This window comes from Squalius cephalus (genome assembly GCF_949319135.1).
Source record: "Squalius cephalus genome assembly, chromosome: 11".
Lineage (NCBI taxonomy): Eukaryota > Metazoa > Chordata > Actinopteri > Cypriniformes > Leuciscidae > Squalius > Squalius cephalus.
Window position 1 is genome coordinate 18352984 of NC_137132.1, and position 23762 is coordinate 18376745.

At 36.4% G+C, this 23762-nt stretch overlaps 1 protein-coding gene across 3 annotated transcripts in view; it reads right to left on the reverse strand.

Moving 5' to 3' along the window:
* The window catches only part of pitpnm3 (PITPNM family member 3), a 79629-nt gene that overhangs the window by 46279 nt on the left and 9588 nt on the right, over positions 1-23762 (reverse strand). For all 3 annotated transcript variants that reach the window (XM_079886134.1, XM_079886135.1, XM_079886133.1), the window contains exons 2-3: positions 17531-17626; positions 8934-9038 (exon numbers count right to left, since the gene is read on the reverse strand). In XM_079886134.1, the coding sequence (XP_079742260.1) occupies positions 8934-9038; positions 17531-17626 (201 nt within the window). The remainder of the gene's footprint in view (positions 1-8933; positions 9039-17530; positions 17627-23762) is intronic.

Consider the following 23762-nt stretch of genomic DNA (forward strand, 5'->3'; position numbering starts at 1 on the left):
GTTTTTAACCCAAAATAAAATAGAATAAAAATAAATAAATAATATAATAACAAAGCATTGTGTTGTAGGGATTTAAAAATAAATTAAAATTAAATTAAATTAAATTAAATTAAAAAAAGGATGAAGTTCCTTTCATTTTAAGTATTATACTGTTATGTAATGTATGTGATGAGTGTTAGCAGACTTTGGTCATACCAAATACTCAAAAAATGTGTTTGATGATGCAAATCGCATTTATTTAGTAAAAACATGAAAATATGATTTTGTTCAGTATTTTAGTTTTGTTGGCTTCATGTAATAAATAATCCACATACTGTACAGTACGTGTCATCACATGGAGCTCTGAATAAAGAGGAAACTTAAGAGATAAACTTATGATGGGGAAATTTTGTACTAAAGACAAATGTGCTTGAGCCGCAACATATTTTCTTAGGTAGACAGTCATTTGAATTGCAGGCATGACTAACATAAGGGTGGGCCAACATTCTTTTCATCCACTTTAAACTATGTAATGTTGCAGTTGTACTTGCCAAAGACAATTTTTACTTGGACTTAGCACTTGGCAAGTGTTAATTTTGGACCCCGAACACCTCATTCTCTGAACAGCAGAATCTGTCACAGTCTGGAACCAGTGTCCTTCAGTGCTGCCAGACACATACGAGTCAATGCAACAATCGTGAGCTCTCCTTCTGTGCCATTAAGCTCCATCATCACCTTATTATGGTTCTTTTCCTCCCTTCTCTCATTCTTTCTCTCTGTGGAGTCATCTTATTGTTCCTAGCTTCGTGTGTCTTCAGTTTTCCCTGCTTGGGGCATTCTGTGGTTAAACGGGCAAAAGAACAGGAAAGAAAAAGTAATTAAATGGGAATTAGTGTGTGAGGGAGATTGTGCCTACAAGAGGCATATGTTTAAAAAACGACTTGGCAGTGGCTCGCGATGGGGAGAATACAGATGAGGCATGTTCGAGTGTCTGGCCGCGGCGAGGCACGGAGGGGCCGTGTCTGCGAGCAACCAGAAGCGACGTGAGCCTGTCAGATAAGCTGAGCAGATAACGTGTGCGATTCGATCAGCCAACAGAGGCTAGGGCTCTTATTTTATGCATTAATTAGTCGTCTTTTCAAATGTATTCAGCCAGAGCTTGAAGTCTAATCAGAACCTGGACTGCACAGAGTTTGCTCTTGTCGCAATGCCGCCGACTAGGTGATTAACATTTGAAAACTTGAGTAAAATGTTAAAGGGGAGAGAAACAGACGGTACGTTTCTGTTATAGTGCCAGACAAACACTCTGGGACCCTGAGATGCTGGCTGAATCAACAGTCAAAAAAGTTGAGATCAATAAGCACAAGAGCAAGATTTTTTTCAAATTGTTTTATCGGTTCCCTGATGGCTATATTGTTGTTGCCGGCTGCACAACTTGCCACGGCTTTGGAAGATCTGATGATATATGAGGGGAAAATAATTTAAAACATATTATTTTACATTTAACAATATGTTTTATTATAATTACAATAATTAATAATATTATATAATACTTTAACAATCCATTCTCTTTCTGATAAAAAAATACACATTATAGATGGGAAAGTGCCAGAAAATAAATTGCATTGGTCTAAAATCACATGAAACTGCTAACAACAATATGAAATTATCCTCTTTTCTTATCTTACTCCAGGATTATTATCGTTAAAGGTGCTGTAGGTAAATTTTTTTGACTGTACTAAAACATAAAAATACTATATGTTTGCAGATAAAGCATGCTAAATTCACATTCTTGTTTCTCTGAAACAATGCTACAGCCGGTTATTCTACTTTGAAATGTGCGTTCTGGGTCGAAATGTCTGTTTTTGTTTTGGTCTGTGTGATCCCGCCCACTGTCAAATTACCCAATAGTGTTTCGAGACCCTGGGAAGCCATGGCAACCATGGAAGCCAGCGAACGAACTGGGTCAGAGATCGCAGATTCTACCTGACCTCTATAGAAGTTATTTAAACACGAATAAATCAACTGATCAACTTGTCGAACTCGTTCCTGTTGTGCGTGCTCAATCATGCAACACGCTTGAGTGTTGCGTCTGAGGAGGAGGGAGCGGGGGAAACAACTCTCTACAATATTTTCAATTTAGACTGCAGTACCCATTTCAACCACTTTAGAGATATCTTGCTTACAGAGGAGGGTGGATCCTTTCCCAAGATCTCCATCAAAATGACCTCCTGTTCCTCAAAAAGGTGCAAACTTTCTAGATCTATGTCCCTGTTAACGCAAATTCCCATTGTTAGCTCATGTCTACATTTGGAGGAGGCTTCTGTCTTGGTTTGGTATTTAAATAAATGCTGCAAAAGGGCTCAGGGCGATTTGTAGTCAGATCAGCCCGTAATGCTGTGTGTCCTCCAGACACTCCACATTAATTTGTCTGAGGTGCGTTTTTTACTCCAGAGCATTTGATGTTTTGTATTGATTCTTTAAATTGATTATGTAATTGGCATGATACATTTACCTGACTAATAATAAATTGTTACATTTGAATTTATTCTGACCTGCTCGAAAATGATTTACTTTAGTAGATTATGTTGTATCCATTGTTACAGCAAATCTCCGTCAGGTTAGTAACGGAATAAAGTCCAGTTTTGAGAGGAGCATAGGGCATGCCAACTGATATTTTAGTTCCGGCTAACACTTGGCACTGATTCAAGTGTACTTAGACTGTAAGGCTTATAAAGGGAATTTCCATTTCGGACAACAAATCATTCTGCTCGACCAACATAAATAGGATGAGCCTCACCTCGTTTATTGTAATATTACTCTAACTAAGTGTACACCATGCCATAATCAAACCATAGCTACTATCAGAGAAAGTAATGTTGGTCGGTTTATATCTGTAGTAGTGGTAACCTAGTGTTACTTTAATTCAAGTGTATACAGATCTAATTTAATTGGAATAAAAATACTTTACATACTGAAAAGACAGAACCTTCACCCGCTCTATTGGAAACCGTAATTGGGCCAATTGGATGGGCCTTACAGATTAAAGATAAAGATTTTTTTATGAAATATATTGTACTCACAATTTTGACCCAATAAAATATATTCATTATAAAAAAATACCATGCTGTAATAAGATTGTATTAATTTAGAGTTTTCTAGGTTTAGAATTCACACTTTTAAAATTACACATCCTCATATTTTCAGGTTTTTCAAGACTGTTGGTTCTTCAAAGAAAAAAAAAATGTTGTTAAGGGGTGAAATTAAAATAAGAAATATATAGATTTTTATTTGTTTTGTCATATTTAAAATCATTTTAGATGGAAGTTTGGTGAGGTGGGCCCCAGGTGGACCTTGGCCCCTGGTTGAGAGCCACTGTAATAGGCTCATCTAAGCTTCAAATTACATAGAAGCAGCATAAATGTGTGTACACGGATTCATAATCATGATAAAAGTACATAAATGAAGAAAAGGTCAAGCTTTAAATCTCCAGTACTAACCTACTGGAGTACATCATATGTACAGTGATTGGATTCACTCAGTGGACAGAAAAGGTACAAAGAGGTACAGAGAGGAAATTGGAGATCCAGAGACAGGAGGTGGCTGGCTTCTCTTTGAGGCATCATCAGGCTGTTTCATTGGCTCTGCCAATGGGCACCCAAACCTCTTGGCTTCACAGGGATTCTGGGCCAACTTCCATCTGTGCTCACATAAACAATCCCTGCACACACAACGCCCTTACCTCGCTAATACAGTACACATGTAATCAAGATGATTAGGCAATGCCACTGACTGAAAAGTAATTACTTGAAATAGCAAATGAGCAAAAACAACACCACAGCCAAGACGTACCTGGACGTACACAAGACGCAAGTTTATAAATTGAGAGAGCGTCACAAAAGTCTCCAAATCCCTAAACTGTCTGGTGTGGTTATCAGCTATCAGTCACGCATGTGATTCCTTAAATAATCAGGTCGTCAATTAGATAGTCAATCAGGTGGCCCTAAGGGAAGGTAATCCAGATCCTCTAGATCAAAGATTGATGAGAATTTTACCTGTGAGGAACTGCAATTAACTGGAGTGTCTGCTTTAAAAGTCCTAATGAGCCCCCATTAAATTGATTTATAGAATCATTATCATCTTGCTATGAAAAGTAAAAAATGGTAGCATGGATAATCCATAAGTCTGATTTTAAAAAGTACCTACTGCTTTCACATCAAGGGAAGCGGCTGGAATAAAAGCAATCCCTCAACCTCTATGAGTTAAGAACCCAGTCAAGTACATCAGGAAACAAAGCTTGACTGATCAAAAGCCAGACTGTATTCAGAAACAAAGAATAAAAGCTACAGGTACTATTCAGAGAAAGAAAAAAGAAAAATGTCTCCTGCTTATCTAACTAGCAGTATCGCTGATTTTACTAGATTTTACATCAATGGACTTGATATAAAGGACGATCAAAATAGCTCTAGCTCACCTTTAATGCAGAGAAAGATCAAATAAATATCCATAAGTCAAAGACATTAAACGCTCTACTCAGACAACGACTTTGCATGCCAAACTAATTTGACATTAGAAGTTTTGCCAAGCATTTTAAAAGGCATAAAATATGCATAGCAGAAATATTTATAGAATTTTTTTTAATATTAATTAATAATCCAATTTTAATTACATTAAACTGCAACAATTAAAATATGAATGAAATACAAGTTTACTTATAATCAACATTTCTCAGGCCTCCTTTCACTGTGCTCTTTGCAATGCATTCTGGAATTATCTTCTCCGTGAAGTTTAAATGTAATGCTGTCTAAGAATGTGACAATTTTCACGAATAGAGCGAATCCATGCTGCCTCAAAATGTTGCCTACGTAGAAAGGTTAGCCAAATGTCAAATGTTCTGACAGGTTATTGTAATATTTGAAGGATGGATGATACAGGCTGGAACCTACGGCTGTCAATCAAGTGTTTCAGTATAGTACACTGATCAATCAAGAAACCCGCTATTTTACTCCACGACAGCATCACTGAGATCAAGCTGGCTGGAATCTGGATATGAGGACCCCCCGCTAGCTGCATCTGAAAGAAGATTCAGCACTGTTTTCTAATTAACATCAGTCATCAGGCACATCAGGTAGAAAGCCCCCTATTTGACAGGCTAATTAATCTGAAACCTTAAGTGTCTATAGTTGTCAGGGTACCTACAACACTTAATCCTTTCAATAAAATGCCTCAACAGTAATGGACTATGGGGAAATAACTGGGATTCAATATAATTAATGCTAAGTTTAGAAACAGAAAATTCCCACTTGATGAAGAGATTCATAAGGCTGAATGTTATAGTTAAATAATGTCAATGTTATTTTGATGAATCAATCAATCAATCAATCAATCAATCTATCTATCTATCTAATATATATATATATAGAACACCATTCAAAAGTTTGTGGCCAAAAATATATATTTTTTTTTATAGAATTTAATACTTTTATTCAGCAAGAATGCATTCAATTAATCAAAAATTACAGTAAAGACATTAATAATGCTACAAAAGATTTCATTCTATTCAAATAAATACTGTTCTTTTGAACTTTCATCAAAAAATTCAGAAAAATTATAATTTTTCACAAAAAATGTTTAACAGTATTACCATTTTAACTGTGATGATAAGAAATGTTTTTTGAACACAGAGTCAGTATGAAGTAGTATGAATTTGATGTGAAAAATATTACATAATTAGAAGTGTGAACCAGATTCAAACAGTCATTGAAGCCAAAATTAAAATTAAAATTAAAATTCCTCTAACTAAATATATTTGTACAATTTCATCCAACATTTTAATACAATCTCAATGTTTATATTTACCTAAATATAATTTTACTATTTCCCCCACATAGATTTTTACTAAAACAACGAAAAAATAGATTTAATGGTGCATTTGAGACAGTTCTTTGCAAAACTAGTCTAATGACATGATCTTTCAGAAAATGGCCAAATAAAACGCATTAAAAATCATTACAATGTTGCTTAAAGTTGTACTGCCAACAAAACAGTCAAAAATATAGTGAATATTCGAAATTTCACTCAGCTCTAGTATGCATCAGTTTAGTACTAAGGCCAACACAATCCTCAAGTAGTCAAAATTCAGATTATACAGGAATTGATGAAAATTCTATAGACTGAGCATTAACAAACTTATTCTAATATCCTGAAGGCATGAACCTGCATTTAAAATATAGATTATATTTTTCGGCATAAGGAGTGCATTTCTTTTAGAAGTCATAGTCATTAATCACAGCACATGGTCTTGAGAGGAGAATTTATGCATGATGAGCAATTTCACTAAAGGGACCGCCTAAAGCTAACATCACTTTCATCTTGCAGGAAGAAGCATTTTGGTACAAGGCACTTGAAAACTAAGCTGAAAGGGGCTCAACGCCCCTTTGGCAGGGTCAACGCCTGCCTCTCACTTAGCTAATTTATCGCTTTGCTGCATCAGCTCAAGTCTCCATCCCCCTGAGTGCCATCCAATAGACCAATCATATTTCACACAGGAGGCAAACAGAAATGTGAGAAAAGGTCACTTGAATTATTGAGGTGAATTATCTTGATGCACAATCTGAGGTAAAACCGCATTTTCCATAACCAGTACCAAAAATATGTGGAATACAGGACAACAAACAGCTCAGAGAACTCAATAATATATGGGAATGTCATGTTTTTTATGGAAATTGGCATCTGGATGTGTGTGAGGGTTTTTTTATACGGTGGTTTTACATCACTGGTATCACTCAATATGGGCAAGTAAATCGATATGTAATTGCTGTGTAATTGCATGCCACAGGCAATACATCACCAGAGAGAGAAATATTTTATACATAAATTCGATTTAGACATATCAGCTACTTCACGAGCAATCCCAGCAGAGATGTACTCTATCCTCCTTCCATGTTACACTGAACAACGGTAAATGCTAGCAGAGCTTTCAGAAACTAAATATAACACAAGCAAAACTGAATACATCTCAACAGTATTAGCGTGAAGCTAAGAGCCTCTAAGTTTCACATGTGTATGGACCTTTACACAAACACGAGAAGCCTGAAAGCAACTTCAAAAAGAGAATTCTGTGAAAGCGAAGTATTCCGATGTTTACTTCGCTAATGACTCATGCTAGCTAACTCGTATTATTACAAGAATAGACCAGATAAGAACAAAGAGTCAGAAAAATCAATGGAGACAGCTGAGACATGATGCTGCTTAATGAAGCCTGACGTCTGTTTCCTCTGTTTTCATGGTGAAATGAAAAATTACAGATTTGTTTGGCAAGCAGCTGTTGAACAATTTTTTTGACATGGGTGGTTAATGTAGAACATAATGAGATGTGTTATAAAATGCCATTTCAGATTACAGTCTCCTTTGTTTTCGAGGATATGAGCTAGTGATGTGCATTTGGGTCATTTTGACTGCTAGAGGGCTCGGGGTGAGGTTGATGGGTCACTAGACTATGTTCAAATGTGTCAGACTTTGTCTTTGGTCACTGCATCATGTGTCGCTGTATTTCTGTCAATGTCTCACACCATGAACGATGCATTTTCAAATATGTCAAGTTAAAAATTGTTTTAGGTATTATTCAGATGTTTATTCACCCTGCTTTCATTTTCACTGACCCCACCACAAATATGATACAGATACTTTTAGCAAGTATTTTTAAAAATATTCTTTTTATTCTAGTATTTTTATAGTATTTTTTCTTTAAAGTGACAGTGCACCCCAAAAATGAAAATTCTATCATCATTTACTGACCCCTATGTTGCTCCAAACATGTATAACTTACTTTATTTCTTCCACTCATAATTTGTCTGAATTTGATTTTAAGTTTGTTTTTAAGTCATTACAGCAGAGTTACCATATATATTGGGGGCCCTTCGAATGTTGATTTTGACAAGAGGGGGCTTTCTTTACCCAAATAAATACCCTAAATACTTCTGCGGGAATCTATGGTATACGATGCAAAATACTACTGATTTTATACCACATGTAATTGATACTTTCTAGTAGGGTTGGGTATCCATAGGTTTCCTGAATCAACTTTGATTCACAAGCTTTTGATTCAAATTCATATGAAAGAAATCCTCACAGCTAATGGTGCAAATATAAAGGGCAGTGTTTCAAAACATACAGTAACTCGTCATTTTGAACAATTAGACTCACAAACAAAAGACTTTGAACAAAAGAACCGACTCACAAGATTCATTTGTTTTGAGAATTGGCTACATTAGCTGTAGCGTATACTTTTTGTAGCCACAAAAAAGGACGGGTTATTAAGAGTCGTTTATTCATGAATCTGACTATGCTAGCCAAGTGTAGTTTGTTTTTCTCTCATGCAGCACGCAAGGACACCTCAAAAGAAAAGACATTTGTTTTTGCATCATATTCAATATAATGAACATATTAATTAAAAGTATTACCAACGCAACTCAAAATGGAGTTGAGTGAGTTGTCATGCTTCCACTAAAAATAGAGTAAGGAGTAAAAGAGTATAAACGATCCTGGGATTTTAATAATCATTAACGGAGCTAATTTAAATGATGATTATTCAGAGAATCTGTCATAACTAGTGATTTCATCTGTGTAAGCCAGCTAGACAATGTTACCTCTGTGCTATATTTAAATCAGCAGACTGTGCAACAACAATCCTAAATCCATCACAGAAATCCAAATGTTTCAGAAAAAAACACATGCACCAACAAACATAAAATGTAGAAACAACGGAACACTGCAATTTTCATTATTTGGTCCAAAACTCATATTAGATCCATGCCATCAGTATCAGATACACGTGCACTCAGCAGTCCATGTAAACAACTTTTTACTATCACAAAACATTTGTAGCATCTTCATGTCTCATAATCATACGATTTCTGATTGTAAGCATAACATTTACATTTATGAGCTCTTACCCTGCGTCTGGTCAATGTGGCCCAGGGTTTCGATCTGTTCAACCAGATCATTAGAGTTCCACTGACTCATCCCCAAAAGCATGGCCGTCTTGCCCTCCAGCACCTCTGAAAGACATCACACACAAACATACACTCAGTGAGATTGGAATTTGTTCAGGATGAGACAATAATTTAGCTCATCATCAAGATAATACAGATAATGTTCTGTTCATTTCAGCTCAGAAAAATCACATGGAATTCAGCAGTACATCAAAGACTATTAGGATTCATCGAATTATCTTTAAATACAGCTCAAGCCATAAAGTGATGTCCGACTAATGAGCAGAGAGTGAGAGATCAGCCACTCCGCTGGTCCTTGTGAGACAGCCCGAGTGTTTGATGGAGGACTCGGCTGCGCGCTTCACAGCGTGTGACAGTGAGCTGCAAGCCCAGGGCCGTGTCGGATCTCGTCGGGCGATATTTCAGTGTGGAAGAGAGGTTGTGACAGGCCTCCGTCAGGCCTGCTCGTCTGCATCACCCACTTGAGCCGACCGGTCGCCGTTTGTCGCATTCTATTTGCCAGACTGTCAATTGAACTGTTTTTTGACTTGGTTCACACAAGGGTAGACAAACAAACATGTGCATGCTCACAGAAACAATGCGAGGGAAGCTCAGAGTTGAGAGACGAAGGGTTTTAAATCATAATCCAAATACTGGCAGTTACTGAGTCGTGTCAAATGGAACGGCGCTTAGAGAGAGCAGGAAGAACATAGATCTTCTGAAATGTGAAATGTGCTTAGCACAAAGAAGAGCTCGGCTCCTGAAGGAGAGCATTTCAGTAAATAAAAGAAACAAACTGCTAACGCACAAGGGTCTGTCGGCGAGGCTCACTGCGAAAGGATGACAGCAGTTAAAAGGAGAAAAAGAGAGAAAACGAACAATGTAAAAATGCTGGAACATGCTTTGAGTGGATGAGCTTAGCAGAAGAATTCATTTGAAAAACGCTCATGCAATCTATATTGAATTAGACTGTATACTAGTTCATATGGAAGTCAGGAATATGCAAAGCTAAATTTTTTTTTTTTTTTTATGACTGACTAGTCAGTGGATTGCCTAAACAAGGGTTTGCATACAATTTGAGGAATAGTTTGTAAGAGCACAATTATAAGCATAATGAGGCTGTAAAAGCAGTAGCAATGCCTCGCTTATAATAAACCCATCCAACGTATCTGCACTGGGTGCATAATGATGTTTTATGGTATTGAATCGTCTATTGTTGCGCGTTACATCGCAATGGTTCATTTGCTTTAAAGTGTTCATGACCCGTTTAATCTTTGAGGGTCTAAACACAGAGTAATTTGGCTTGCACTCCTGTACCAACAGGGATGCACTAATCCGATATTTAGTATTGCTATTAGCTTCGGTAAAACTATCTCTAAGATGATTCAATGCTCCCATTATTTTACTCGATCTGTAAACAAGTCTGTGGATTTGCATAAAAAGGCTTTATCTTGCCAGAGTTTATTGCTGAAGGATGTGATATTCACTACCCCATGTGTCTGTTAGATCACAACACTAGAGCAGAGAGGACCATGAATTGGCATCACACACTCAGTGACTGGAATTCAAAACTGAAGAAATAAGACACAATAAACTTCTGAACAAACATACAGTGATACACTAAGAGTTGTGCACATAATATCTAATTTTTTTGTGCCCGCTGCACGCTGTGATGTTTCTTTAAGCATTATTACCATACTTAGCACTACACTTACATTCACTTTTAAAACATTTTCCTCAATAAATGTTTTTTTTGCTAAATGTTTAGATTTTCTAAACTTACTTTAGTTTATAATATTTTGTTCCAGATTATGATTACATTTCTTTTGTACTCATTTGTTGCTTTTTTCTATTAGTTCCTCTAAGTAGTCAGTATTTAGCAGAGATGTCACTAGAAATGATCTCTCTCTCTCTCTCTCTCCCTCTCCCTCTCCCTCTCTCTCTCTCTCTCTCTCTCTCTCTCTCTCTCTCTCTCTCTCTCTCTCTCTCTCTCTCTCTCTCTCTCTCTCTCTCTCTCTCTCTCTCTCTCTCTCTCTCTCTCTCTCTCTCTCTCTCTCTCTCTCTCTATATATATATATATATATACACACACATATACATATATAAATATCTTAAATTAGTTGACCTTATAATCAAACTTCCTGTCCCATCCCTAATGATAGTGAATGAAAAATTCCCTGAACAATGGCGGAGCAGTTTTCCTTTTTCATCTTCCTTGAGTGAGAAACTCAAAATACTTTCACAAAAAAGTGCATGAAACAGTAATTGATTTGAGTAAACAATAAAAGAAAAGCAACAAGGTGAAGAAACAAGTTTATTAAAAGAGATTTTTTTTAAATAATAAAATGAGAGATCTGAAACTGAATTTCAGAGAATTCTACAAGGCTGAAGGTAATGAGTTCATGGAGGCACAGAGTTTATCCATTAACATTCTTCAACTCATCTTTACTCTTAAATAGAGAGGGCATACAGACAGACATTAGAGTCAAAAGACATGTCCATGTGAGCTGAAAGAATACCTTCAACATATGAACCAAATTTGCAACACAAACTTACCAGGACCATATTTTCTTTTTCAACATTCCTAGATTTATGTGCAAGATCATGTTGTTTTACACCCAACCCACGTGACTTTCTTTCTTCAGTGGAACACAAAATAACAGCCTCAGTCCAAATTCACTTTCACTGTATGGAAAAAGTTGTAAAACTATAGTCAGCTTCATTAAAAAACCGGCAGCATTTACTGTGTGCACAGACGTCATTTTGCGCTTATTTTGTTTGACTAATATTTTTTCCATGACCAGAATATGACCGTAGATGCCTGTGACTGTGTAGTGTGTAGAGGCAAAGAACATAAGACTGCGTTGTCTGTCTGACACAGTTTCAGGAATAAAAGGCTTTTCATGGAAAATCTTCCAAATGAAGGCCCTTATTTGGTTATGAAAATCACACGTCTTGACCTTCTTAACACAGAGTTGAAACACTGGGATTTAAAGCTTCAACACAAACACTAAGAAGAAATGGATTTGCCTTATGTGTTCAGCCATTTCAGTCTTTAATATTGAGAAAAAACAACTTGGACATGTTTTTGTATGTCACAATTTAACATTTAAAAGACAATTACTGTAGGCTATATACATTTAAATTGCCTAAATTAAATGAAAGACAAGGTCTTAGATGGCTTATGATATTCATACAATCTGTTTATGCAAATCATGCAACTAGAACTAATGTTAAGATGCTATTTTCAAAGAAACAGGGTCTTTATATTAAAAATCTAAGGCAACAATATTTAAGAGATGCATTTTAATCTAAAAGAAGTTATAAATAGCCTACTTCCTAGTTGATTTGTCAGTGCAGATGAATCTTGTGTGCGAAGGGCCCAGGGCTATACCCGACTGCAGAGAACAATCAATGCAACAGAAAAACACTTCAGCTCAAAAAGCAAAGCCTGGGTAGGTAATGCTAATCAATTGGCATTAAGAGTCACAATGAATGAGTGTGAATACATACAGCAATCTGTCTCCAGCTCAAATTTACACCGTATTAAATGAGGGTCCGATCTTATTTCAGGTTGTACAAATGGGTTCTGTTTAGGCACACTCTGACTCAAATCTCATTACTCAAATGCACACACTCATTCCAATAACAGACCTGAATTAACCTCCTTAGACATTTGCCAACATGTCAGTTAAAAATTATCTTAAATGCCCTCATTTATAATCAAGGGCCTTATTCTTAAAGACCCCATGACATCACTTAACAAGCACAGTTTTCTCTGTTGTGTTGACGTATTTCCTATTAAAACATGAAGTTTGGTCACACCAAAATATAGCGCAGTACAGCTTAAGGCGACCAGAGTTCGAGTATTTGTAGTATATGTATATATGTATGTGTGTGTGTGTGTGTATATACATATATACTGTATATATACAGTAGTTATATAAACAGTGTGTGAGTGTGTGTGTGTGTGTACATACTGTACATATATACTGTGTGTGTGCGTGTGCGTGTGTGTGTGTGTGTGTGTGTGTGTGTGTGTATATATTCATTACAAATTAATGAAATTGTGCTTTTTATCAAAAAAATAGTTTAACTATCATTTAAAAAGTTTAAGGTAAGTAGGATTTTTAGAATTTTTAAAAAGTTTTTTTTAAAAGATTTTTAGTCTTATGCTTATCAAGGCTGCATTTATTTGATTACAAATACAATAAAATCAGTAATATAGTGAAATAATAATACTTTTTGTATTTTCGTACTTTATTCCTGTAATGGCAAAGAATAAATACAGAAAAATCGCATCCCTATATCCACTAGAGAGACACTCCATGATGCAGCTTAAAGGAGATCAAGCCAGCGGATATGAGAGGCATGAATAGGGTAAGTGAGTGAGAGTCTGACACGCGTGAAAGGGGCTCAAGTGTCATGGAGGTGAAGGCAGACTGACAAAGCTGGAACCGTGATGAGCCTCAATTTCTCTGCTGCTCATATCATCTGTAGCACACTGTAGACAGGGGTCAATCTCACAGGTCAGAGAAAAGGAGTCAACAACAGTCAGTCACAGAAAGTATCTACACAGACCCACAGAAACACACGACACGACCTCTGTGATTTCACAAAGACACCTTTGCGGTGTCACTCACACAAAAAGCAATTAAGTTTGCACTCCAAGTCTGAGCCAAAACACTTGACTGTGGCTCTCCTGACAAGAAAGATTGCTAAACAAACACTCAGCCACAAGAAAACAACATTTAAGTGTGCATATTTCTTTTGTCGTTTCTGAAAGAGTTCTCACAGGTCAAATCAAGTCTGAAAATGACACTCAGTGGAGACAATTATCTGCAATGCTTTGAATCATGAAACTGACATTAATTATTTAGAAAACAATGCTTTCTAAGAGCAGAAACAATCTCAGCATTAAAGAAGCACTATAAAACTATAAAACTGCATGCTAAGTATCACGCTAATTGCTTTGGATGGCCCTACCCAGAGTGGATTCTCATTGGTCCAACGGTAAGAAGTCTCTTATACTTACTAAGGCTGCATTTATTTAATCAAAAAACAGTAAAAACAGGAGTATTGTGAAATATTAATATAATTTAAAATAACTGATTGCCATTTTATAATGCAATTTATTCCTGTGATGGCAAAGCTGAGTTTTCAGCATCATTACTCCAGTCTTCAGTGTCACATGATCCTTCAGAAATCATTCTAATATGCTTATTTGGTGCTCATGAAACATTTAACATTATGATCCATGTTGAAAACTTTTTGGGATTCTTTTATAAATAAAAACAAGAAATAGAAATCTTTTGTACTGTAACAATGTAAAAATCTTCACTGTCACTTTTGATCAACTTATTGTGTACTAATAATTTCTTGCAAAGAAAAAGTGTAACTTCTAGACATGTATTTCAAAACTGAATAAAAATGTACCCATCCATCACAAAAAAATAATAATTTTTATTTCTACCTTAATTATATCTAAATCTTTTCTGATACACAAAGTGAGGATTTAAATTGATTTAGTAATATAAGAATGCTTTGTATACTGTTGGTCCCTCTGTGCCACCAGCCTCGGTTATTCCCTATAATGCAACGTGACAGCATAATACATTTCAATAAAAAAATTACAATTAATTACAATAAAAAAAAAAAAAAAAAAAAAAAATTCCTTCAAAGTCCCTTTAGGGAAAGTCATTTCAGTCAGTCAGTCATCTTCATGTACCCAGGCAGTTATTTTTGTATGTGGGCAATAATGCCACTACAGTGTTTAGAGTAAACAAACTCTCACATGATCATTTAAGAGTAATGCTAATGTTTCATGCTAACTCTTCTCTAAGTCCAGACAAATTGCTATAGTAAGAAAACCCTTTACATCAATCAAGCTCATACTACTGTTCAAAAGTTTGGGGTTGGTATGTTTTTTATTTATTTAAAAAGGCTGCATTTAGTTGATCAAAAAATACCAACACAATCTCTTGGTAGATTGTGTTGGTATTTTGGAAATGATCCGCCTGCTTTTGCGTTCTTTAATTTGTGCGTCGTCAGTAATCACGCGCAGAACTTTTCACTCTCATCGACGCTTTTTAGAATTGTGCTCTTACGCAAATTTGCCCTGTTTGGCCTGTCCTGTGAATCTGAATTTTCAGCATGTTTACTCTAGTCTTCAGTGTCACATGATCCTTCAGAAATCATTCTAATATGCTAAATTGGTGCTCAAGAAACATTTTTTATTATTATCAAAAGCCACTTTTCCATCGCCGGGCCAAACCATTACTTAACCGTTCCATTCCGTGCCGACGGGTATGGTTTAATTTCCCACTGTGGGGCTGATAACACAGCTCCATGTTATGGTGAATAATGATCAGATATTTCTTTTAATTTTATTATTAACTTGTGTTTACTTCACTCATGTAGCGTGCTTGGCCAGCTACAGAGAAACTGGTAGCCAGACAACAGACAAGTGACCAATCCTGAGTGGCGATGTTACTAGTTAGCCAACCGTGCTGAGAATTCTGGGCTGAGAATGGTTTGTAATCGTGTTGTTCTTAGAACTGTTCAGCCCGATGGTGGAAAAGCAGTTGAAGAAGTTGAAAACAGTTGTGCTGTTTCATATTTTTTGATGTATAGAAATTTGAAATCTTTTGTAACATTAAAATGTCTTTACTGTCACTTTTGATCAATTTAATGCATTCTTGCAGAATGAATTTCTTTGCAAAAAAAAAAGACTGACCCCAAACTTTTTAACAGTAGTGTATGTAACACAAATGCTGTTTGTCTAAACAAAAATATAATAAAAAAAACAGCCAAAAACATATTAAGGAGGTATTTGGCATGTTCCCCAATCCATGCCACTGTAACATCTGGATTTTAATTGAGGTTCTGTGCGGTGTAGCAAAGCCGGGGGCTCATTAAGAATGAATGAGAAATGTGTCTCATGAAAGACAGATGTGGAAACATGCAGGTTACCAATTGCATTATACACGGCTTCAACCCATTCTTCAAATGTTTTACTAATGTGTGGGAGACAGACACAACAGCTCATATAAACAATGTGAATGAATTATATAGCGCTAGCCTAAATAAAGCTAATTTCATTTTGAACACCAAAAACAATCAAAGTAACTAATTTGGAGATGCGACTCAAGAGACAATGTGATCTTGTTCGCATCTCTAATGGAGAATCACCCATTTTATTCACCTTTCTTCACTTATATGTATTTGTAGATGCCACATTTGACCCCTTCACTCACAGCTTCAGAGATTTAAATTCCCAAAGAATTGGGATAATCTGTCACAGGTGTGAATGTGTTGGTTTGTGTTTTTATATATGTATTAATTACAGGTTTTAAACTATGGTAACTTTTTAATGTTGTGTTAGCTAACGCCTTCGTCTTGTTGTATTGTGTTAGTTTAGCAAATCATCTGCTGAAGTCCATTGCAGATATATATAATCATCCATACGTCTAACTACGGTTGCAGACACACAGTCTAATCGATCTTAAGCGTTCACGGACCAGCTTTGACCATTCCAATATGGCGGATGACATGCGTATAGTGGCCCATAGAAACAGCCGCTAATAAGGAATCTATGTAAATACATCTATGTATTCACTGACCAAATGTAAGTGGCTGCTCTAGAACTCGACTGCTACAGATTTGAAATGCACACAGTATTGTGCAATAAACTAGCAGGAAACTCCCTGTATCTACTAATCTGCTTATTTACATGCTCCATTCGATGTTGACCCTATTTATGTGCCTAATACACGTTCCTCAACATAATATGTATGAGTTAACGGTGCATGCTATTCCAAAGAAAAACATCCTGCTATACATTTGTTTTGTTAAACATCCAGTATGGAAATAAGTCACAAAAGGAAATAAAATGGGTAGCAATGGGTTGCTTGAGTATGAAACATATCCTCAAGTTGCTGTCCCTGGACGGTAAGTTGCTTTGGATATAAGAGTCAGCTAAATGTAAATTTTGGAAAAAGATAATGGAGGTGCAGTGCTGACAAAGGCAAATTGAAGCCCAGTCCATTTAGATAGAGGATTTTGTTTAATCATGGCATTTTGCTGAAGACGCAAATCTTGAGCTATTTATTGTATGGGCCTCGACTGGCTCGCTGGTGCAGGGACACTTATGAGCTGACAAGCAGTTTTTTTTTCCAGTTTTCATCATTCTGATTATAAAGGCTTATTATTTGGACCCCATTACATACAAAAGTACGCTAATGTTATATCAAGGATTGGTACATGCTAAGTTGGAGGACACACTACACTGTTCAACCATGTCACATCGCAACAATCCACATCACAATGTCACAGTTTAGCATTTGTGTTCAGAATGAAAAAGGCCTGCAAATCTACTTTATACAAATTTACAGCTGTTTCAGTGCATAATTGAGATGAATACATCCATAATGTGAGGAGATACCTGTAATAGACAGAATATATGATGGACATAAAAAAGAGAAAGAGAGTAGGGCACAGATGCTGAAGAGCTGAAGCCATCAGGTTATTACAAAGGGTAGAATATAAGTGACACTTACCTCGAGCATCAAAAAACTCATCATCCGAGCTGTCAACAGATTCCTGGGCGATGTTCTGCATGCGCCAGTGAGAAGCGCTGTACTTGCGCAGGGTCGCTAAGGGGAGAGAACATGAAAAAGATACGATCAAACCAAAGGTCACAAGTTCTGCATGCAATTACTGAGCATTGTGTGACTAAATAATTAGACATGCATAATGATAGTGTTATTTAATATTACAAAGTGAAGACGTCCAAAGGAATGGAGCGGTCGGGAATTAAAGGAGAACTCCGGTCAATTTTAACATTGAGCTCATTTTTTTTGTAAATTTGGAGTGCTGTCAGTACAGAGAACAACGACAAAAATTGATGTTGCCTACACCGTGTTATCCTCTTTTTAAAATTTGCACCCTGTTGACTTCAGTGGGGCAAGTTTTAAACCTGCTTTTAGCCTCTTAACATCCTTGATGTGTCATTACAAGTGCCCAGCCAATGTGAGTGATGTGAGTGATGGTCAATGTTAAAATTGACCGGAGTTCTCCTTTAATTGAATGTATGACTGGCTAACGTGAAAATCAAAGTGTACAATCTGAGATGCAGGGAATCTAAATGAGAGTACAGAACATGCTTAAGACGACTTGTCAAAAGGTTGTTTCTAATTATCTTAAAAACCTCTTTATCTATAAGTTTATACTTAAATGCTTGAAATTAGTAAGACAAATTGTGTAAATATATACATAAAATTTTAATAAACTTATACTTAATACTTTAATTTATTTACATATACATATGTACGTGTGTGTGTGTTTATATTATATTATACAAAAAAATAAAAATTCATTTGTGTTGGAGAGGACATAGTTTCGATGACTAAAATGTGGCAATCAGTATTGCAATGATTATAGACAAAGAATGATAGGCATTATGCTGTTGAAAAGCACCTTGAGGTACAGTATCTCATCCCTGATCTTCAAAATCTTTAGATACAAAAACTCTTTCTAGAAAATTCATCCATTTGATGGCTGAAGACGTACACTAGTACTTGTTAACTCTGTGTTTTGTTGGTAAGTGATATGACTTCTTTTTGTTGCTATTAAAATGACATTACGAAGCAAATGGCAAAGATCTGAATTATATTCTCTCTTGAACACAAGATGATTCTACCAAGCAGTTATTTATCTTCTACAAATTATTTCCAACTAATGACGTGCTCACAAAGCATAGTCACTATAATCTGGGCCTTTTGGAACAACACGTTCTAATAATCATTGGAGCCCTGGGCTGCTTAAATCTAAAGTTAATAACTTTCTAATCTAATGACAGATAAAGGCAATAATGCAAATTACAAATCAGTGTAAGTCAAACGAAAGTTATCCTCTCCAAATCATATTAAGTGGGCCATGATTTAATAATTATAGATCTGCATCATTGTGAGAAAACATATAGCGATGGGGATTTTTGATGCTTTATAGCTCAGCAAATTGCCTCTTTACTCGAAGCATTAAAACATTTTGTATTATAAGTAATGTAAATCCAGTAATTCAACCAGCCAGGCTTAGCAAGATCACTGCTGCATTCATATGGCTTAAAATCAAAGACACTGAAACAAACACAACAAATAAAACCAACTGTAATCACTGAGAGAATTTCATTTATATTGATTCTGTTAGCAGATAAGCATTACAAATGAAGAAAAATACAAGCACAAGAGATTAATAATGGAGAACTATTATCAGCAGGGCAACAGTAAATGATTTTGCCAATTTGGTTGGCATAATGGCATTACTCAAAAAGTGTCACCTAAGCTGTCAAGTTTTCTTCCCCCAGCTGTCTTGTGTCTGGACCTCCACATGATCCTGCTCAACAATAGCGTCTCCCCTTCCATTACTGGTGCTCGGTGTAGCGCCAAGGTTTTCATTCTCTTCCTGTGACTGCTGAACCCCACATAATCATGCAGGAATTAATGAGCTTTTCATCTCTCCCACAAAGCCAGAAGGTCAAAAGTTGTGCACTATTAACACACACAACGCATTTGACAGCAGCATCAACAGCAATCACCTTTTTCATTCCTGGGGCCTTTGTCTGGACATACTGAGACCGTATCACCTTCCAAATCCCACCAGACAATGTCTATAGATAACAAATTGCCAAGTATTTACTTCATGTTTTTTTTTTATCATTTAAAACCAAACATTTTTGTTCAAACAAATATTTTCTTATCTAAAATGCAATAACATTTTAAAATATGATGTCCAAATTAAGTGTCCACATTCTTGATCCAACTACATATATAAGATTTATAATATCTCATTAAGATTTAAGATGAAAGAGATTATACATTCAATAACTGGCCTAAAATTCCGCTTTGCAATCATACAGTAACCGTATAAATAATGAACTAATTATCTTACATAAGTTATGGTTAATCGTAGAGTGAACAAAGACACATACAGTATTTTCTTTTAAATCCTTTGATGGAGATTAAATGCTTTTTCCATTGGGACGCAGGAGGGCAGGGGGGACTGTTTCATTAATGCAGTCTAAACACTGAGAAATGGCTTTTAAAGCTTGGAAAATAGATTTACAGAGGAGATAAAGAGGTGAAGATTAGTTTTGAATGAGGGAGTCCAGTGAGGGCTGTCTTCAGAGACGGCAGGGTGGATATAACCTCAGCTCCTGCACTAAAGCATCTCTAATTGAGTCTATTCAGCATTCCCATTTTCACATTTCTAATCACATTCGTCCATAATTCAACCTGGGATGAAAGGGAAAGGTTCACTTTTTTTGGCAAAGGAAAACCGCATTAAAAAACATGAATGTTTTCAACCAGTAACAGAGATGGTCATGGTTTCGCAAGCTATAATCAAAGTAATACTATAAACCACTGCATAGCTGAACCGAGATGAATTTTATTACATGAAATTTCATAACAGTGGCATCGTTTGCCTGGCTTCCGCCTAGCAAGTCATGCAGGTGATGCTTTTGCACTAAAACAGCAACACAATAAATCTGGCTGAGAAGAGGATATACTTCAGCCATGAAATTGGAATGGTCTCATGAATGATACATTTAAAGAAAACCAAATCTATAAAATAACAAATAATTTGGCCAGCTTCCTCAAGGTCAGGATATCATGTGCGCTTTTCTGTTTAATTGCGTCATCATACATGGGAATTAAATAAAATTGAATGCATGCTGAAAAAGCCTTCCTTTAAAAACTTTAAAATTGAGTTTAAACTAAAATTCAACTAAAAGCTCTTAAGGAAAGATGACTTTGTGGTCTCACTTGTCTGAGGACAATTCATACTTTAACTTTACCTTCAGATATCTGCACTAGTAAACCAGAAGTGCTATTATTCAGGTAGCTAGCTATGTGGGTGTATGTATACCAAGATTTCTTATACAAGGATTTTCTAATATTTATCTAAAACTGATACTGGTCCATTCAAGAACGAACACCACCACTGTGTTTTGCTTGGAAACTTTCAACAGTTAATTATGCTGTGGCTTTGTTTGAAACTGTGGAACAAAAACTGTCGATTTTGTGTCTAAAATGTAATTTACTCGACATTAACTTTTTGTTTATTGAACTGTTGTATAAAACCCATTCAAAACGATTTTTAAGTATGCATGCTCTATAACCAATATAACTATATGTCTAATTTTAGAGTTTGTTATGAGTTCTGGGTTAGGGATCTCTGATTAGGGTCGATATGGGTTGGAAGACAGCACAGTGCAAAATTGGCATTTTCTCCTGAGCACTCATGATACGGCTCACTGAGAGCCTCGCTCTAAATCAAAAACATAATAACTGCTAGATAGCAGCTGCTTTCCTCAACCTCCCTTTTGCACTTTTTCGCTCTTTCTCTCCTTCCCCTCTTCAGCCTCACCATGTCACCCACGCACTCAAAAAGCTCCTCCACCATTTCTACTAATTTGCTCATCCTCATGTTAAAGGAACACGCAGACTTTTGGGGATTTTAGCTTATTCACCGTATCCCCCAGAGTTTGATAAGTCCATACAAACCCTTTTCATCTTTGTGCGTGCCGTAACTCTGTCTGACGCACCCACCGCTAGCCTAGCTTAGCACAAAGACTGAAGGTAAACGGCTCCAGCTAGCATACTGCTCCCAATAAGTGACAAAATAACGCCAACATTTTCCTATTTACATGTTGTGATTTGTATAGTCACAGCGTGTACAAATAACAAGGTCACATGAGACACAGCCATCTTCTAACCGTATACATACTGGGAACTATATTCTCAGAAGGCGAAGCACTGCTACTTGGGCGGAGTGATTTACTCCAACTCTGAGCGAACTCAGGTTTAGTACCTATCATGCGCGTGAACTCGACAATCGATTACTATGGACTTCGACCGAAAACAGGATGTAAATACAGGTATGTGCGCTGCCTGAATAAACATCATTTTTATTCATATCTTTCACATCTTCTGCAGTCAGATTGACCCGCGTTCACTCCGAAGGAATCACTCACATGACCTGTGCACTTGTAATGACACATCAAGGATGTTAAGAGGTTTAAAACTTGCCCCATTGAAGTCAACAGGGTGCAAATTTTAAAAAGAGGATAACACGGTGTAGGCAACACCGATTTTTGTCGTTGTTCTCTGTATTGACAGCACTCCAAATGTACAAAAAAATTAGATCAATGTTAAAATTGACCGGAGTTCTCCTTTAAACCTTAGAGACATTTATACTTTTTAACAGAAACAGAAACAGCACAAAATAACACCAGTTCTCAATCAGTTGTTGCATTAAATTACCCAGAGGAATACTCTCATCTTTAAGCCTGCACTACCAAAGAAAGTGTGCGCTTGCAGCATATGTGCCGTGCAGCTTGTAAACACCTCCGTTTGGCAGCTCAAAGCAGCACCGCACATGCTGTGAGACGGCACGTATGCCACAAAAAAACACTAGTGTGATAAATAACTTTGCATGACAAAGCAGAACTGTGATACTGCAAGCCTAAAAGACCACAAACGCAAAAGCTGATGCTCCTAGACGATGCAAATACTGACTAAGGCTGTATTTCCAGGCAGTTCAGGTTAAAGCCCACTGTGCGATCTTTTCCATCCTTTACGATTGCTGCTTGTTGCATCTTGGGTAAAAGCCAAGGGAGACTATGCAACATCAACGATCTTAGGACTTTGTATATGATTGACAATGCTGACTGTCCTTAGATGGCAAAATCATGGCCAAAACTGTCTCATGAGCTCAAGGCTCAGAGAAAAGACCTTCAGACTAATTGGAAAGGGTATGGACATGCAGACAACAGACAGAATGCAAAAGTGAGTGTACAATCTTTGCAGCAGCGGAGAATACAGTGTACACAAATCTCATCAGGGTCACAACATCAAGAGGGGATTGTGAGTAAACTGCAGGGAACAGAGCCACTTGACTGGGTTACTCGAGAGCCGCCTCCTCCGCCTGCCAAAGCTCAGATGAAGACTGAAGCTCGCTCTGATGGACGTTAATTGTGCCTTTATATAACCCGGTTATGTATACAAACACAAAATCAAGACACTGTTAACAAGACAGTGCTGTCGCATCGCTTCCGATTTGTGATCAGTTTTTGTCACCTCATTTCTGAGGTGAGGCTGTTCAAAAGCACATCTGCACACAGCCAAAGGAAGTGTTTGTTTGAAATGGCATTGTGTGTAAATGTGCTCTCTGAAATGTTAGGAATAAAGATCAAATTATGAAGACAGTCATCATCTTTTTCCTTTTTGATCATGTTTTTGTATTACATGAATGAACCACCAACAACTCAATGGCATCAATGGCATGCATCAATAAAAAAATTGTTAAGAATGATAATATGGTTTTGTTAACACCCTCCTTTGAACCACAAAAATGGCATGTTTTTACTGTACTTTTGAACGATGAATAGGAAGTTAGATTCTTCAAGAATTTTTTCTACTATTTATTAAATATATAATGCTTTCTTCTTGGTTGAAAAATATGTAATAAAGTACTTTTTAATAAAGAATAAGTATACAAAAAATCCAAAAATAAATCAATAATTTACAATAGCGCTTTGCAGGAGCAATATCATAGTGGACCCCTTAATAAAAAAATGCCTTTGTTTACCTGAGTCATACTATACATGGAGAAAAAAAAAAATTCCACTCAAACGTCCTTGTTATTTGTACATGAATAAGACTTTCATTTTTTAAATGAAAATGGACATTTTCTTTCTTATCTTTTTCCATTAAATCCCCCTGTAATAAA